Genomic DNA, 19,755 nt, shown 5'->3' on the forward strand with positions numbered 1-19,755 from the left:
GAAAGCAAAACAGGTTCTTGGGGAAGGGCCTCAACCCAAAATGTTGACTCTCATTTACCCCTGCAATGCTGCCTGACCTACCAATTCCCTCCAGCAAGTCGATTTTTGATCCACAATCCAGCATTTGCACTCACTTGTGCCTCCAAATTCAACAGGGAGTTCTATCAGACAGTAACCAAATGTAGCTAACAGCCTTAATGAAATGGATGGAGTAACCAGCAACTTCAGTTACAATGAACAGGCTTCAAATTGAAATCACTCTATTTTGGCACAATGTCAAAAGCCATTGTAAAACCACAATGAATGATAGTTTCCAATTTCAGTGAAGAAGAAATTGGAGAATTTTCACAAAGATGAACTGGAATTGAAATGTTTTAAAAATGTCAGTTTTGGCATACTCTTGAGTCTGAAATATTTGGGATTAAAGACCATCCTTCTAAGGCAATACTGCATTTTTCAATGCTTCTGATATTTAACTGTTTATTTATTTGCTGCACAACTCAGCTCTTTTTTCCCCCCCTAAATCAGATGGATGCACCTTTACCTTCCTACCTTAAAACATCCTCTTCAAAATTCATCTCACTGCTTATCCACCCTTCATTTATTTTTCCCTCTTGAACCATCTATGTCCTTCACACTCTTCTAAGAGGTTGCTGTTTCAAAGGAAAACGAGAATTTGCACCTTACGATACCCTAATAAATTATTTTAGAAGCCGTGTATCATTATTTGCATATATTTAATCTTGCTTTCACAACGCTGCCGTTTCAGATGTGCACACATCTGCTCATGCATTTATTACAAAACTGCAACCATCATGCCCATAATAAAATTGCAGCCTGCCTGCAGAGCTGTGGACACTGCAATGCTGAATTTAAAAAATTAAATTCATTTCACAAAGAATTCCATGATCCCTATCATCAGTGTCCAAAAAGATAAGATTTCTAGCCAAAAATATGACTTTTGTTTCTCCCAGTGAAATATCTGCATCATGCAGATAGCAGAGTGCTTGTGCTCCAAGCTCAGCAGGAAATAAATTATATTAGTATTTCATTACATGGCCTTTCAGACAGAGATCCATGGCCTTCAAGAGGTTTCCAGGATTATTATATCATTTTATATTATTAGTTGTTGTTACTACACAAAAATCAACTTTTTGGCAAGATGAGCATTTAAGTTTGTTGTTGCTATCTTGCTATTGGTCTCGACAAGTTTATGAATATTTGCAGAATATTCCCAATAGAACAGAAAAACACCGCCAGAGACATCGACTACCTCTTTCCCTCTGACCCAATGAGCTCCTCAGGCAGTTTTCTTAAAATTAAACTGCAAGATGTCATCTTTTCAACCAGAGTGAGATGTTTTGGCACAGACAAGGAAGGACGAATGACCTGCTTTCTGTGCTGGAGTATTTTATGACAAATGTGCCCAATTCACATGATAAACTTTCCAGATATGGAAAACAGCAACCCATTCCAACCAAAAAAATCTTCTCTTCACCATCAAACCAAGATACAACAACAAAATGAAGTTTTAAAATATTACTAGAAAGGATTGGGGTGGAGGTACCTTCTGCTTTACTTATCCTGATTTTAAGGTATTTGCTTATGACCAGTTTGGTCTCTTTTTAAAATATGATGATTAATGGTTTGTTTGTGTTAATGTTTGTGGCCCTGGAAGCATGGCAACACTGGAGGGTACTATCACAGCAGCACTACAAAATCTCGCATCAACTGCACCTTCTACAGGAAAAAGAGAGGCTTTTACTGCAGTGGGATTTCTCCACCGGAGTAGTTGAATAAAAAAATATCAGCTTGTGCCAGGATAAATGATGGATTAATGAAGGTCATACTTTATATTGTTAAATTATCTTAGGAGCAAATAAAACCCCCTATCAAATGTATGTATGTAAGGTGCTCCTTTTGTCTGACAGCCTACAGGTCACCCTTGGACAAGGATGTAATCTAATACCTGTTTGCCTCCCAATCAGGGTCACGTGAAGCCATGGATTCCAGATGGTGGATGGTTTTTACAAGCAGATTCCACAGATTGGAATTTATGGTTGTAAAACAAAAAATGCTGGGCAGATAAATCTGCTGATCAATGGCTAGGTTACCCATCCAGTGTGGACACTGCAACTGAAGGCGGCCACAGGAAACCACTTCAGTAGTTTCCCCTTGTATAATCGTGAATCAACATCGATTACAGCTTCAACTCAAAGCTGGAGCCCTCAACGAAGAAGACCAGGGAAGGCAACAAGTACAACTCGGAGGGTCAGAGACACCGAACATCAAGGCACTTGAAAGATGATTTCCTTACGACCAATTTGGTCTCTTTTTAAAATAAGATGGTTAATGTTTGTGGCCCTGGGAACATGTGACAGCACTTACAGAGGGTACCTTAGTACAGCAGCACCAGGAAAGCTCACATCAGCTGTGTCTTCTCCAGGAAGAGAGGCTTTTACTGCGGTGGGATTTCTCCACCTGAGTAGTTAATAATCAGCGTGTGCCAGGATAAATAGTGAATAAATGAAGGTCACACTTCACATCGTTAAATGATCTTAGGGGCAAATAAACACCCCCTATCAAAATATGAATAAATTATTGTTCATTTACCTAATCTGTGCCCATTTCTCCCCCCCCCCCCCTAAATTTCACAGCATATCGAATAAATTAAAGCCCTACGATGCGAAAGATCGAGCATCCTGCAGCATAGCGTCACCGCAGTGGAGTCCGGCTGCACCGGCCACGGCGAAGCACCTGATTCCCCCCCCCCTCCCTCCCTCCCTCCCTCCCTCCCGCCACGGAGGCAGGGATGGAAGGGGAAGAGGCAGGCATGGACCCTCCAACAAGGCCAACGCACACGCATGGACGCGTTCCCCTCTTACCTATGGCGCACAAGTCCCACTCCTCTCCCACTGCCTCCTCGCCCGCCGGCGGCTCGCCCTCACCTCCGGCCTCCGTCGGCGCTCCGTCCGGTTCCATTCAGTCCCGACGAGGTGAGGGGGGGGGGGATCACGGGCAAAATAGGGCGACGGAAGGGGATTTTTTTTAACGCGACGGGAACAAACGATCGGGCTCGGCGGCTTTGTTGACGCGACGTTTGCCGCCGGCGCCCTTTTCATTCACACGGTCGGCGACGGACGGCCGGCCGGCTCCTCGCGCCACCAACAAAAACATCCACGGCGCCCGCGGCCGGCTCCGTGTACACAAGGAACTGCGCGTCATTGCAGAGCGCGTCTATCGCACACGTCATCGCGGTCAGGTAGACCCCTGCTCGGAAAACGTCATTCTTTTTTTTGGGGGGGGGGGGCTATGACGTCAGAGCTGAAGGTCCAGGACTTGGCGAAGTTCATAAAAATTATTTAATTTCAAGGTTAATCCTGCAAAAACGCGAACTTCTGCACGCACCATGGTTGAAGTAAAAACAGAACCTCAGCAGTGACTTTTATGTAGCAAAGGTAAAGATACATGACGACATTTCGGGCTCGAGCCCTTCATCAAGGAAGATGTCGTGCACGACCAGTCGAGGCTATCATAGACAGAACAACCTTGCTGGCACGGATCCAGGTATAGGAATGGCAGGAAGGGAGAGGTGGGACCTTTATGGCCCAGGACCACGGGGGAGGAGTCATAGGGTATGAGTTGTCAGCTCCATCAATAACTATAGGCAATATCGCCACAGAGAGAGAGAAAAAAAATGGCAGCAAAGGGTAGGGGACAGGAGGTAATAGGTGGATAAGGATAGGAGGGCACACCAGCAAACAAGGGGAGGGAGGGAGGGAGGTGGGTGGGGTTGGCTCTATGGATGGAGAGGGAAGGGGATGGAGAGTTGCCAGCCTGAGACCACCCATAGATTAGAGGAACAGCACCTTATCTTCTGACTGGACACCCTCCAACCAAATGGCATTAAACGCCCCATCCTCCATCTTCGTCCCCGTCTCCTTTCCTTTAGTTCTGTCTCCCTCTCTCTCTCTCTCTTCCTTTTTCCTCTCTGACTCCTTTCACAGAGCCATAATCAATTCTCACCTCTCCTCATAGATCAGATCCAGTTAACACCTGTTGTCTGTTGGTCTGTACCCCTCCCAAAGAGAGCAAGGGAGGGAGAATCGAGAGTAGGTTAACAGAAACCAGCTGGAGTCCTATCGATCGACCGATCCCATCAACCTAGATTCCAGGAGAAGACACACAATCAGACAAAATACACACACAGGCAAACAATAGATATGCAGGACAAGTATTCATATATATAAATAAATATTTTTCTGTGAATATGAGAGTCTCAGATGGTTAGTGCAAGCAGTTCCTTTGCTCGTTCAGCATTCTCACTGCCCGTGGGAAAGAACTGTTCCTCAGTCTGGTGATGCTGGCTCTGATACTCCTGGGTCTCTTCGCCAGTGGAGGCAGTTGAAAGATAATATGTGGAGGATGAAAGGAGTCCTCAATGATTTTGCATGCCCTCTTCAGAACAACAATTCCAGTAGATCACATTGATGAAGGAGAGGGAGGCTATTAAAATCCTGTTAATTGACCTCCAGTCCATTCTTCTGCAGCAACTGTACCACCCATTGTTGCAGTTGGCCAGGACACTCTTGATAGAGCTCCTATAAAAGGTTGACATAATGGTGGCCAGAAGCCTTGCCTGTTTCAGACTTCTCAGGAAATGCAGTTGCTGTTGTGCTTTCCTGACGAGTGAGGAGATGTTGAGTGTCCATGATAGGTGCTCTCCACTCTCAACTACAGAGATGTTGATGTGTAATGGAGGGTGGTCAGTCCTGGTCCTCCTGATGTCCATGATCATCTCCTTCTTCTTGTCCACAGTGAGACTCAGGTTGTTACTCTTACACCATTTCACAAGATTTTCCATCTCTTCCCTGTAGTTGTGTCTCATCGTTGTTACTCATGAGGTCAACAGTATACGTGAGAAGGTAAGAAACAGGAAAACCTGCAGATGATGGGATCGAGGGCAGTACATAAATGTGCTGGAGAAACTCAGCAGGTCATGCCGAATTCAAAGTAAGTGAAAGACAGTCAACCTATAAGGCCTCCAACGTTTTGTGTCCTGCCTCTAGGAGAAGGTGGTGTGCCACCATCATCATCCATGCCATGGGAGAGGTAAATGAATTCCTTAACGTTTCAGTAAGTCCTTTCATTTCCCCCCCCCCACCCAACTCCAGCATACACCCACAGATACAGTTTGTTTTGTTCTCGATTCCTACATTTGCAGACCTTTGTGCCCCAGTTTCATTTCCCATTTCACAGCAAGATGAATGTAGATTCAAGATTCAATTTACTGTCATGTAATAAAAACTGCAATATTACACAAAATCTCCCGTAAGGTAGACAGATTCGCCATCAGCAGAAATTGCCTGAAACGCTTCTTAAAGTCAGAGAAAAAGAATCAAAAGAGAGTCATCTCCGAGTCACCAAGTACCCATACTGTAGTGTGAAGATGAACACAGTCTGTACGCTGGTGTATTTAGGTGGAGTTGTGGGAGGCCCTAATGAGTCTTTCTCAAACAGATTGCTCTTTACATCATAAAATTATTTTAAGGCAAATAAACATGACCCCCCCCCACATCAAATATGAATAGATTATAATTATTTATTAATTTTTCTAATCTGTGACAATTTTTCCAAAATTTCAGAGCACATTTGATAATCTGCAAAAGAAAGGATATAGTAACAGAGAATACAAATCATTCAGAATTGTTCAGCCCCACACTTCTAGGTGAGATCTAACTCTGATTAGCGTCTGCATTGTGAGTCATTCCAAGATCAATATGAAATTATTTGTGAACTTTTAGTTTACAGCTTTCTGCCAACCCACTTAATAGAGATATATTCAGCGCTGCTCCACATAGATGATCTACCACACATAAGGTAATTGTGACTTAATAAAAAGATGAAAGAAAATAACCCTTGCAGAAAACAGAACACAAGGACAGTCCAAGCACAGACCAAAGTACTTAACAGAGGAGAAAATAATTGACATCCAAGCCTTGGTGGGATACTTCAGAGATACAACTGTAAGCTTGATTCAAAAAAAGTTTGAGGGTGAGAAGAACAGCAAACCACAGAGATTGAGATCAATAGAAACAGTCATAGAAGAGGGGAGAGGCAGATGATCAGGCTTTGGAGCCTAAGAAAATAGGAAAGAGAGATAGCTGTGAAGGTAGCAATTGCAAAAAAAATATCAAAAGCTACATTTTACATATGTCTTTGCAAATATGAATACATCAATTTTAATTCTCTCAATATAATTGTATGTTTGTTTGCCTTTTGAGAGCAATGAAGTTCCTTGGGTGTGGTTTTACAGGTATATCTAGTGCCTAACCTAAGTGGCCACTGTTCATCTATAAGTTTGTCATCAACTACACATCTGCATATGCATCACAAGCTAGTGTAATGTTACCACTATCTGGTCTTACAGGTTACAGACCCAAAAACCTCGGCCACCTCATCAAAATAACCATGATATGAAGGAATAGGGCCTAACAACTGGTTGTTTCATTGCGAATGGCGTGCGGACGATTCCAAGTCTATCATTATTTCCTGTAGGTATATGGAGATTGGTGCCAGCGCTTCACTGAATTGTCCATTCGTAAACAGACCAATGAAAGCTGTTTTGGCTGAGAGCAGCTAAAGGTACTTGGCTTGGCATTTTCTGTCAGGTGAAATGTCACTAACAAGGAACATTAATCCTGTTCTTTTCCTTCAATATAGTCAAATATGCTGCCTGACTAAACATTTACTAGTTATTGTTTTGATTTGTATTTTTTTTAATTTAAAGAACAACAAGATAACAGGCACGTCCAGCCCATGAGCTCACAAATACCCCCATGTGACCAATTAACCTCACTCCCTATATCTTTCGAATGTGGGAGGAAACCAGAACACCCAGAAGAATCCCACTCAGACACGTGGAAAACATACTTATATTTCAGATTTCCAGTATCGATGGTGATTTTGCTTTTGTGTAGAGAATAAGCAAACCTCTTCGAGTTCTTTAAATATCTGGCATATTTTTAGAGAAATTTCTTTGAAGAAGCATCCTTAGAATGATATTTTCTGGAAACCTTATCAGTTGCACAGTTAATAATAAGGCTGTAGATTAGTGATTGCTCACAATAATTAGCATCTCTATAATTACAGTGTGAGGTCATTCTATGCAACATTTTGCAGCTTCCCTAATGAGAGAAGATGTAGTCCTATGAGCTGACTATTAAATTAATTTCTTCTGAGTCAATTTTGCAGATAACAGCTGGCTTTGCTGATACATTTTATTTCTAAAATATGCTTGTTCCTTGATAAAAGTGAAAAACATACAGAAATGCTGGAAACCAGGAGGAAAAGAAAACCAGAGCATTTGAGAAGTAAACTGCAGGTTATTTAGCATTAATCCAGAGAAGAGTCGATGGTTAGGACTGAGCATGTTCTGAAAAATCACCATCGAGAACATCTACAAGGAATGCTGCCATCGGAGAGCAGCAGCAATCATCAAGGATCCACACCACCCAGCACACACTCTGTTCCTGCTGCTACTTGCATGAAAGAGGTATAGGTGCTACAAGACTCACACTGCCAGCTTCAAGAAAGGCTGCTACCCCTCCACCATCAGACTCCTCAACAACAAACTCAATCAGGGACCCATTTAAGGACTTACTTTTGCACTTCATTGATTTTTTTCTGTTTGTTTACATTTCTTTGTTTGCTTACATGTGTTCATTGAGTATATTTTTTTAAACTACCAATAAATGCTAATTCTGGCTTGCCCACAGGAAAAAAATCTCAGGGTTGTATGTGATGGCATGCATGTACTCTGACAATAAATCTGAAATAGTTGCTAAAAAAAGCCTTTGGAAGACTACACAAAAGAGTCTGGAAAAACAACCAACTGAAAAACCTCACAAAGATAAGCGTATACAGAGCCGTTGTCATACCCACACTCCTGTTCGGCTCCGAATCATGGGTCCTCTACCGGCACCACCTACGGCTCCTAGAACGCTTCCACCAGCGTTGTCTCCGCTCCATCCTCAACATCCATTGGAGCGCTTACACCCCTAACGTCGAAGTACTCGAGATGGCAGAGGTCGACAGCATCGAGTCCACGCTGCTGAAGATCCAGCTGCGCTGGATGGGTCACGTCTCCAGAATGGAGGACCATCGCCTTCCCAAGATCGTGTTATATGGCGAGCTCTCCACTGGCCACCGTGACAGAGGTGCACCAAAGAAAAGGTACAAGGACTGCCTAAAGAAATCTCTTGGTGCCTGCCACATTGACCACCGCCAGTGGGCTGATAACGCCTCAAACTGTGCATCTTGGCGCCTCACAGTTTGGCGGGCAGCAACCTCCTTTGAAGAAGACCGCAGAGCCCACCTCACTGACAAAAGGCAAAGGAGGAAAAACCCAACACCCAACCCCAACCAACAAATTTTCCCTTGCAACCGCTGCAATCGTGTCTGCCTGTCTCGCATCGGACTTGTCAGCCACAAACGAGCCTGCAGCTGACGTGGACTTTTTACCCCCTCCGTAAATCTTCGTCCGCGAAGCCAAGCCAAAGAAAGAGTTGCTAAATAAACCTTGATACTTCTGGGATGTGCTTCTGGCACTGCTCTGCTTTTTTTTTAACCTACTTCTTTGGTGTTCCTGGTTACACTTCATCTCCAAGAGATGTTGTGTTCACTGGATGTAGGTTTTAACAGCACCAGCCAAACAAGACTGGCCAGACCAAAAGAATGGCTGATGACGGGTTATTTGATATTAGGCACTGTTTGCTTCTCTATTGATGGAAAGTGTGATTAAGAATGGCACATCAATGAGCAGAGCACACACACAGTGCTGAGCATTGTCATTGTGTAGAATAACATGCGAAAATTTGTCATGAGCAACATGACAGATGGTGACAGGCACAACTGGAATCCATCTCCAAAATCCTGTTTCTATAAACCAGCCCACAATCAGTCACCAATCACCCATTACTTTAAGATAAACATGATCACTTCTTATCCCTCTGCTCAAAACATTTATGAACTTGCTCGATAATTCTGTTATTTTCTTAAACTCTGGCATCCTCCAGAACTCTTCATTCATCCCTTTTTTATACCCACCATTGACAGACATGCCTTCAACTGATAGAGTAATTTCCAAGCATTTGTACTTTTTCTTTTTCTTTTTTTTTCTTTGGCGTGGCTTCGCAGACGAAGATATATGGAGGGGTAAAGTCCACGTCAGCTGCAGGCTCGTTTGTGGCTGACAAGTCCGATGCGGGACAGGCAGACACGGTTGCAGCGGTTGCAAGGGAAAATTGGTTGGTTGGGGTTGGGTGTTGGGTTTTTCCTCCTTTGTCTTTTGTCAGTGAGGTGGGCTCTGCGGTCTTCTTCAAAGGAGGTTGCTGCCCGTTGAACTGTGAGGCGCCAAGATGCACGGTTTGAGGCGATATCAGCCCACTGGCGGTGGTCAATGTGGCAGACACCAAGAGCTTTCTTTAGGCAGTCCTTGTACCTCTTCTTTGGTGCACCTCTGTCTCAGTGGCCAGTGGAGAGCTCACCATATAACACGATCTTGGGAAGGTGATAGTCCTCCATTCTGGAGACGTGACCTACCCAGCGCAGTTTAATCTTCAGCAGCGTGGATTTGATGCTGTCGGCCTCTGCCATCTCGAGTACTTCGATTTTGGAGATGAAGTCACTCCAATGAATGTTGAGGATGGAGCGGAGACAACGCTGGTGGAAGCGTTCTAGGAGCTGTAGGTGATGTCGGTAAAGGACCCATGATTCGGAGTGTGGGTATGACAACGGCTCTGTATACGCTAATCTTTGTGAGGTTTTTCAGTTGGTTGTTTTTCCAGACTCTTTTGTGTAGTCTTCCAAAGGTGCTATTTGCCTTGGCAAGTCTGTTGTCTATCTTGTTGTCAATCCTTGCATCCGATGAAATGGTGCAGCCGAGATAGGTAAACTGGTTGACCGTTTTGAGTTTTGTGTGCCCGATGGAGATGTGGGGGGGTTGGTAGTCATGGTGGGGAGCTGGCTGATGGAGGACCTCAGTTTTCTTCAGGCTGACTTCCAGGCCAAACATTTTGGCAGTTTCCGCAAAACAGGACGTCAAGCGCTGAAGAGCTGGCCCTGAATGGGCAACTAAAGCGGCATCGTCTGCAAAGAGTAGTTCATGGACAAGTTGCTCTTGTGTCTTGGTGTGAGCTTGCAGGCGCCTCAGATTGAAGAGACTGCCATCCGTGCGGTACCGGATGTAAACAGCGTCTTCATTATTTTAATATTAGACAAATAGCACGGTAACAGGGCTTCCCAGCCCACAAGCCCATACTGCACAATTACACCCAATTTATCTCCAACTCCATAGGATTTGAAGGGTGGGAGGAACCAGAGCATGACTGGAAAACCCACACAGATACAGGGAGAATGTGCAAACTCCTCAGACACTGCCGAATTCAAACCCTGGTCACTGGCACTGGAAAAGTGTTGCGCTAACCACTGCACTGTCTATGCTGCTTCATTGATACTTGAAAGATAATTTTCAGGTTGGTGCAGAAAACCACATGCTTAAGTTCCTCATGAATAGGTTATTAGCATGGAGAAATTGTTGGACATGCACAATTATATCAAACAACGTAAATTGTTAATTGAAGTCACATCCAAAACTTTACCACAATTATGATCTTCCCAAAATATTATTGACTTTAAATACTGAAATAGAGTTAAAATGGAGTTAGGGTTTACTTCACCCCAAGTTAAATGATCTGAGTTCAGAATCAGAATTTATTATCACGAACACATCACAAAATTCATTGTTGCAAGCATTTCTATGAACCATATTTCAAAATAAATAAAAATAATGCAAGAGAAAGAAAAAGACAAAGTGTCTTTTTTTAAAATCTGATGGCAGAGGGGAAGAAGCTGTCCTCGTGTCGCTAAGTGCTCATCTTCAGGCTCTTGTCCCTTTTTCCCAATGGTAGCTCGGCTGCACCATTTCATCAGATGCAAGGATCGACAATGAGATAGACAACAGACTCGCCAAGGCAAATAGCGCCTTTGGAAGACTACACAAAAGAGTCTGGAAAAACAACCAACTGAAAAACCTCACAAAGATAAGCGTATACAGAGCCGTTGTCATACCCACATTCCTGTTCGGCTCCGAATCATGGGTCCTCTACCGGCACCACCTACGGCTCCTAGAACGCTTCCACCAGCGTTGTCTCCGCTCCATCCTCAACATCCATTGGAGCGCTTACACCCCTAACATCGAAGTACTCGAGATGGCAGAGGTCGACAGCATCGAGTGCACGCTGCTGAAGATCCAGCTGCGCTGGATGGGTCACGTCTCCAGAATGGAGGACCATCGCCTTCCCAAGATCGTGTTATATGGCGAGCTCTCCACTGGCCACCGTGACAGAGGTGCACCAAAGAAAAGGTACAAGGACTGCCTAAAGAAATCTCTTGGTGCCTGCCACATTGACCACCGCCAGTGGGCTGATAACGCCTCAAACCGTGCATCTTGGCGCCTCACAGTTTGGCGGGCAGCAACCTCCTTTGAAGAAGACCGCAGAGCCCACCTCATTGACAAAAGGCAAAGGAGGAAAAACCCAACACCCAACCCCAACCAACCAATTTTCCCTTGCAACCGCTGCAATCGTGTCTGCCTGTCCCGCATCGGACTTGTCAGCCACAAACGAGCCTGCAGCTGACGTGGACTTTTTACCCCCTCCATAAATCTTCGTCCGCGAAGCCAAGCCAAAGAAGAAGCAGAGTGAAGGGGGCATGGCCTAGGTGGTCAGGGTCCTTATGGATAGAGGCTGCTTTCTTAAGACACTGCCTCTTGTAGATGTCCTCGATGGAGTGATGACTGGTGCCTATGATATCGCAAGCTGAGTTCACAGCCATCTGGAGCTTTTTTCTGTCCTGAGCATTGGCACCTCCATACCAGACAATGATGCAACCAGCCAGAATGCTCTCCACAGTTCGAGAGTCTTCAGTCACATACTGAATCTCATCACACTCCTCACAAAATAAAGCTGCTGGTGAGCCTTCTTCATGATCGCATCAACAGGAAGGCACCAGGTCAGATTCTCAAAGATATTGACACTCAGGAATTCAAAGTTCTCGAATTAAGGTGAATTAAGACCTTTTTTTCTTAGGGAAATAGCAACTTTACTATTGATCTTCCCAAGACTCTTACCCAGTAATTATCTCATTGAATTCCACTGCGCCCCCCCTCCCCTCAACTAATCCTCTCTCCAAATCCTCATCTGACTATTCCTCTGTTCATCTCTCCAACTGTATTCCATCCCCTCCCATTTGGATGTACACATGCATATTTACATAACAATTGAGGGAATCAAGTAACATTGAAGAAGAAATTGGACATGTAACTCAAAGGGAAAGAAAGAAAATGAGACCAAATAATGAAGAAACCAGACAGCTTTCATTGAACAAAAGCATAATGGACTGATTAAGAATTCCACAGGCAATAAACACTTCCTAATACTTCATTTAGGTGTCCAATCTTTATTTGACAATATCATCAGGCCTTGTAACCAAGAGATAAATCAGCATGAAGCCTGATCCAGTCCTCACTCACATCCAAATATCCAGTTTCCAGCAGGAGGTTTCAGATAGTGAACTGTATCTGGCTCAGCTCTTTCTCACAGTATGTGATTAGGGCAGAGGCACTCCTTTCAAATGTGCAGCATTGAAATTAGATGGTTTGACAGTTCTTATTTGCCAAAGCTTGATGTGTGCTTTCTGTGAAATGATTCATTTAAATCTGAAAAAGGTTAATTTAAAGATATTAATTAAAACTCAAAATTAAAATAGTTCCAAGAGTTGTTCAGGAGAATGAATGTCACATTTAGTTTTATTTATACATGGAAATAATAAAGCAGCAGATTGTAATCACAGCGGGAATGCTAACTCACTGCATTGAATATCTTTTGATAGTAAGCAGTTTAATATTTTAAACAATATCTTGGTCCACACCCCATGTCTCTTTGTTAGTTTCTTTTTCAGAATATTACCATTAGAATTAATTATTAATCTCTCAAACTTTTGTTATGTACATTTGCTAATTTCGCTTTGTTGATTTTACCTTTTCTGAATCTTATCATTTCATCATAGTCTTATCACCTTACTTGTAATGTTCAGGGCAAAGGCTGGATCCCTACAAAGTAGATGTGATTGTAAATTGAATTTCTTCCTTGTGTGTGTGCAATTTGTGATAGTCCAGATTCTATCACCAATGCGTATAGGTACAGATGGTAGTGTAGGATGACTGTGATTGGCTGAGAGTGTAGCCACACCTACTGGCAGGTCTTAAAGGATTGCTCCTAGCCAGACCAGGTCATTCTGGACTGGTTGTCCTACCTGTGATATGCTCCCGTCTTTTAGTTAATAAAAGCCTTGGTTTGGATCAACAAGTCTTTGGTTTTTTCGACGCGCACTGCACAATTGTTTATTTTAAATCACAGAGCATGAAGAAAAGTAATTCAGCCCACTATATCTAGCCAATCATGAAATTGTAGTCTTCTCACAGCATCATTACTGCACTCGTCTCTGCCAGGTCACTGATCAGCTTAGTGGCATACTACTGTTTATATCCTACGATTTTGGGAATAATCAGGCATTCTAAAATTTTCAGTCACTCCCTTGCCATTTTCTAATCGAATCTAACTTAACACTCTTCACAGATTATCGGAACAAGGTCACCAAGAAAAGCATCACAGCAGGACCTCAGGTAATGAAAACAAATATAAGGGTTTCAATATGTAATAATGAATGGCTAGAAACTCTTGGTGGCAAAGAGGATCTGACACACTGCAGTATAGTGCAGCGTTATCCATTGTCGTCTGTCTTTGAAATTCAAGGCTAAAATAGAAATGAATGGTTTGAATTTCTGATGGGAACTTGCATAAACTGCAACATGCTGATGTGAGTGCACCGTGCCTTCTGTGTTAATAACCTGAAGCCTATTTCAAAAATATACAATGTTTGTAGGTTAATTGGTGTGTTTTGCTGCCCCTGGCTTGTGGGCTGAAAGCGCCTGTTACCATGCTATATACCTATTCTTTTTTTAAATTACAGTATTTCTAGGCAGAAGAGTCTGAACAGGAGATGGTTTTGCAGTGCACAACAAAGATTAATAGAGTGGTCCAGAGGTGTAAGGGTTGTATGTCATTGGGGAATGAGAAATTACTATACAGAATTAGCAAGAGCCAAATGGGGCTCCCAGCATTGGGTCTTATCGATATCTATTATGTTTTTGGAGAACTTATTTAAACAAAAGGGAAGGATTTGTTTGTTAGTCATAGATTTATCTGGAGAATCTATTCTAACTTCATTACCTCTATAATTACATTGTTTTTTTGTAATTTGCTGTGATGTTGGCTGATAAACAAGATAAAATTCTGACAGTAACAGACCAACAATTGCAGTAGCCAAACACAGCAAAATTATTTTAACTCATTGTTCAATTTACTGTGGGGATGAAGAATTTTTGAAAGTGCAAACTATGTATGAACTACATATTATCAGCTACTAGACTCCTACCCCATTACTGCAAAAATTAACTTGTAGTCAAAAATATGGCTGTGATCTCTTGTCATTTCATGAAAATGCTGATATCTTAAGGAAGATATTCAGCTCATCAGAGCCAAGTTGTGTACCTCTGCAACATTTCTGCCCTCAGATGCCCACCAACTGCCCTTTGATTCATTTTGCATTAGCCTCCATTAAAGAGTAATTAACATCTGCATGGCTTTGAGATGTGGGAAGAGACCAAACCACCTGTATTGGAGTAAAATACGAAAGTCTGCAGACACCGTGATTGGAGTAAGAACACAATGCTGGAGAAATTCAGCAGGTTAAACAGTGTAGTAAAGATAATGATACATAACCAACATTTTGGGCTTGACCCCTCATCAAGGTATGAGCAAAATGTAGAGGCGTCCGAGCAAAATGGTGCGGGGGAGGGGGGGGAAATGGGGAATGGGGGGTGGGGGAATGGAGCCTTAAAATATAAATGAAAAAAAGAATCCATGTGAGTACCCGTGATTACCCCTTTGACTTGGAGAAAGTGGGATGAGTCAAAGGAGAAGTATTCAGGGTGAGAACAAGTTCTGCAAGGGTGGTGGAGGATGGTGCTGGAGTGGAACTAATAGATCTCTTGTCAAGAAAGGAAGAAAAGGCTTTGAGACCTCTCCCCTTTCCCCCCCCACCCCCCCCCACTATTTTGTTCAGACATCTGCTTACATTTTGCTCATACCTTAATGAAGGGCACAAGCCCAAAACTTGGGTTATGTATCTTTATCTTCGCTATATAAAATACACTGTTTGACCTGCTGAGTTTCCCAGCTTTTTAAAAATATTTTGAAAGCACCTAAATTATCCTGGAGAGAAGCTCAAACTTTACACACATCTTCATTCATAGTCAGATTGAACTGGGGCTCCTGGAAAATGAGGTCACACCACTAACTGTTGCATTATGTGCTCCCCATTGTAGACTACATTTTACCCGTCTACCCATTTTTTTTTAATCTGTGAGGTCAGTCAACCACAGATGACACTGCAGACATCCTGTGATCCAGCTGATACACTTTTCAAGCAATCAAGATCAGGGACTTAGTCAGATGTGTTTTCTTTAAGTGCCCTGCTGTACAGAAGATGATTAAACTCTCACATATTCACACCCTAAGATAACATAGACCAACCAAGATGAGATGCTCAAGCTTCTGACATCTATACTCCAATGCCATGTATTTAGCAGCTTAGTCATTGGGAGAAATGAAACAGACAGTGAGGGTGGACTGGATTCTTCAAGTAATATCTACTAAAAAATCAGATGAGTATTCCCATTTCCTAAAAGGTTATAACAAAAAGCAATGTTTACTCAAATAGAAAGGAGAGTAATCAAACGAAACAGTGCCTCTTTGGATGAAAAACTAAAACTGCTGGAAACTATTTAACTGAGCCATTAAAGAAAGGGGAGAGAATGGGAGAGCAAGAAGTCAAGATCAACAAACAAAAGGATAATCAGATATGATAAGTGGAGAGGTGAGAATTGATTTTGGCTCTGTGAAAGGAGGCAGAAAGAAAAGGGAAGAGAGAGAGTGAGTGAGAAAGGAAGAGAGAGAGCTAGAGGAAAGAAGTCAGGAGGAAGAAAGAAGACTGGGAGTGTTTCTTACAGAAATTCGAGGTCGATGTTAATGCCATCCGGGTGGAAAGTGACCAGAAAATGAGGTGTTGGTCCTCCAATTTGTGGGTGATCTCAGTCTGGCAGTGCATGAGACCACCCACAAATTGGAGGAACAACTAATCATCTTCCATCTAGGCACCTTCCAACTAGGTGCGACTTCTCCATTTTCCATTAGAAACACCCTCCATCCCCCCTCCCATTTTTTTCTCCCTGTCTTCTTTCTTCTAGCTCTGTTTCTCTGTCTCCCTGTGTCTTTCTCTCTCTCTCTCTCTCTCTCTCTCCTTTCACAGAGTCAAAATCAAATCTCACCTGTTTCTTTTGTTTGTTGGTCTGTACTCCTCCCCCTCCCAGCCTTTAATTCAGACAACCCCCCACCAAAAAAAAGTAAAAGAGAGAGTAAAAGAGGAAATCAATCTCTACATAACAACCTTCAATTATTACCAAGGTTTGGTGCAACCACATTATTGAGGGAGAAAAATCTATTACAAATTTAATTGCATATATCACATATATGGGCTCCAAACTTTAACAAAGAAAGAATAATTGTTACATAAATTATAAGTTATCTTTTCCAACAGAATACAAGACCTCATTTCTAAATGTCATCATGGAATGCTCAAATCAGTCTCATTTTTCCAAGTAATTGCCAAGCATTTTCTAGCCACAGCTAAAGTCAATCTCAAGAAAGCAATTTGAGATTTATCCAATTTTAATTTCAAACTCAGTTTCTTAATATAACCCAGAAAAAATACCATAGGGTGAAGTGATATTTTAAATTTAAATAAAGCTTCTAAAAATTCCTTAATTCTATTCTAAAAAGGCTTCACAGTTTCACATGACCAAGTAGAGTGTAAAAAATAACCAACTTGTTTATGGCAGCTAAAATATAAATCAGAAGAAATATACTTATATTTCCTTAACTTCTCAGGGGTTAAATATAACTGATGAATAAAATTATAATGAACCAATCTATACCTTACATGTACAAGTTTGGTCATACTATCTTCACATTCTTTGGCTTGGCTTCGCGGACGAAGATTTATGGAGGGGGTAAAAAGTCCACGTCAGCTGCAGGCTCGTTTGTGGCTGACAAGTCCGATGCGGGACAGGCAGACACGGTTGCAGCGGTTGCAGGGGAAAATTGGTTGGTTGGGGTTGGGTGTTGGGTTTTTCCTCCTTTGCCTTTTGTCAGTGAGGTGTCAGTGAGTGACATAAAGTCATCCAATCATCCTGAGAAATAGATATGGACAAATCTTTTTCCCATTTTAATTTAGATTTATAAATATCCGGTTAAGCATTTTTATTCTATAATAGATCATACAACTCAGATGTAAATCCTTTCTTACTACCTTCAATAAGTAAACTTTCAAATTTAAACCATCTAGGTAACCGTAAACATATACCCAAAATTATCCAACAATAAAGCTCTAACCTGATAATATGACACCTGTCTTTTTTCACTGAGTCAATGTTCAGATCAGAAATGTCAGTAATCTATCTGTACCTCCTATGGATGCTATGAGACTGGCTGAGTTCCTCCAGTGTTTCTGTGTTTTGACTGCATCACAGTGTCTGCAGACTTTTATGTTTCACTCCAGTTTACCTGCACTGCACTACAAAGAGTTAAACTCCTTGTAAACCTGACACCTTCTGTGGGGCAACAATAGATTGATCCCGCCTGCTCCTTCATAAAAAATAGCAACAGCAAAGCAGTCCATCCAGTTCTCTCCAGTGGATCAACATGGTGCAAATGTGAAAATGAAGGATATATTTTAACTGCAGGAGGGATTTGTACAATTTACACAATTTCTACATATTACATGCCTCTTTTACTTGGTAAGTTAAACAAATACCTGACAAAATCAGTAATAGAGAAAAAGCTGCAGACTTTAGGTGGTGCTTATTTTGTCAAACTTACTTAACGTAACTTGATTGAATAATACCTTAATCGATTTTGTATTGATCCTATTAAATCTGTAATTATTATTGATTAGAATTGTAATTGTAATCAGTATGAAAAGTTAACGCTCAGTTTAAAACCTGACTTAATAAAAGATTACTGACAAAGGAACTCAAGAAGGGCTTCAGATTTCAGGTCTTAAATATGAAATATGCTGCATTGTATGTTTAACATAAATCGCTAACTATTTATTTCGCCAATTTGAATCACAAGTTATTGGTGTATCAAAGCAAACACAGTTTCAAAGCAGGCAGCCAACATTTTTGTTGAATAGAATGTGTGGAGTCTGAAGGGAGACTTTAGATGCATAATAATGGTTGAAATGTTGAGGGATACAGGACTGTCACTGGCAGGAGAAATTTGAATGCAGATTGTCATGCACAAAAGTATGTCTGTTTAAGTGTGGATCTGTCAAAACTTCTGGAAACCATACATTGCTTATGTCTCACTTTTGTCCATGACATTGAATGGGCTTGATGTACAAAAACTTGCACTCAAAAATTACTGGGCTCTCTTCATGATGTAATGGAGATGAAGTAATACCATGTCAAGTTCATTGTGTGTCAATTCTCTGGTTCAGTTTTGCTCGCCTATTGCCAAAGTAACCAGAGTCATTTATTCTGCTGTGCTTTACTCATTCTTGCTAAGCTGGCCAAGGGTTTATGGGTTGAGGGGAAGAGAAGAGCCACACCCTATTCCTTGAATTCCTCTTTTATTCCAATAGTTAAAGACACTGAGGCAATATGATTCACTAGGGACTGTCTTGACTGAGATAATTTCAGAATAGCTCCTGGGTTTCATCGAGGAATATTGTGCAAACTGTTTTAAAAAAATAAAGCCTTGTAATAACAGAGAAAAAGACTATTTCAGCCCATTAGGTCCATGTCATCTCCCTAGGTCCAATTCCATTTGTCCTATTCCCTCTTTTTTATTACTTGAACTCTTGTAAGTGATTCCCTTTTGCACACAGTGTCTGCAGACTTCCGTGTTTTAGCCCTCTCACACATGCTTATAATCTCCCCTCTGATTCGTTTTACCAGTGGCTAACCAGGGGTAATTGACAGCAGCTATTTAACCTGCCAGCATGTCTTTGGAACATGGATGAAAACCAGTGCCAGGAGGACATGCAAACTCTGCACGCCAGCATTGGAGGTCACCATGCTGCCCGAGTGTTACACATGACATTTATTATTAGTAGCTGGGGTTCACTGAAGAGTTAGGAAGTTGACCTTAACATCAAAGTCAGATGAGTCATAGAAAACTGCGATTGAAATCACAGACACTAACATTTAAACCCACATTACTTTTCCTGTACTACAATCTATCTCCATCATTGTCCACTGCTAGGGTCGGATTGAATCGAAGAAGTAAAAAATTCTTCTCATCAATATCAGTGGGTGAACATTTTAAAGTGAAATTTAAAAGTCTGCAAATGTTGTAATTGTAATAAAAACATATAGAAATGCTGGAGGGACTCAACCAGTCTTGCAGCGTCCATAGTACATAAAGAAATATTTCCGACATTTCAGGCCTGAGCTCTTCTTCAAGGTATAAGCAAAGAACAAGAGGGCGTAAGAAGAAATGTCAGTAATAT

At 41.9% G+C, this 19,755-nt stretch overlaps 2 protein-coding genes across 18 annotated transcripts in view; one reads left to right on the plus strand and one right to left on the minus strand.

The window, feature by feature from the left end:
- LOC138759053 (phosphatidylinositol 4-phosphate 5-kinase type-1 gamma-like) overlaps positions 1-3,247 on the minus strand; it is a 115,830-nt gene extending 112,583 nt beyond the window's left edge. For 14 of the 15 annotated variants that reach the window (XR_011354622.1, XR_011354621.1, XR_011354620.1 and 11 more), the window contains exon 1: positions 2,886-3,247. Coding sequence is in view for 3 of the 15 variants with exons in the window: in XM_069928901.1 (XP_069785002.1) it covers positions 2,886-2,982 (97 nt within the window). In the remaining 12 variants the exon portion in view is untranslated. The remainder of the gene's footprint in view (positions 1-2,885) is intronic. The other variant, XM_069928903.1, reaches the window with a different exon arrangement.
- Positions 3,248-3,525: 278 nt separating this feature from the next.
- The window catches only part of LOC138759051 (tight junction protein ZO-3-like), a 110,824-nt gene continuing 94,594 nt past the window's right edge, over positions 3,526-19,755 (plus strand). For 2 of the 3 annotated variants that reach the window (XM_069928895.1, XM_069928894.1), the window contains exon 1: positions 17,928-18,037. Coding sequence is in view for 1 of the 3 variants with exons in the window: in XM_069928892.1 (XP_069784993.1) it covers positions 4,900-4,925; positions 5,646-5,728; positions 13,698-13,744 (156 nt within the window). In the remaining 2 variants the exon portion in view is untranslated. Of the gene's footprint in view, positions 3,568-4,877; positions 4,926-5,645; positions 5,729-13,697; positions 13,745-17,927; positions 18,038-19,755 lie in introns of those variants that run through there. The other variant, XM_069928892.1, reaches the window with a different exon arrangement.

Source organism: Narcine bancroftii, chromosome 3 (genome assembly GCF_036971445.1).
Source record: "Narcine bancroftii isolate sNarBan1 chromosome 3, sNarBan1.hap1, whole genome shotgun sequence".
In the NCBI taxonomy this organism is placed as follows: domain Eukaryota; kingdom Metazoa; phylum Chordata; class Chondrichthyes; order Torpediniformes; family Narcinidae; genus Narcine; species Narcine bancroftii.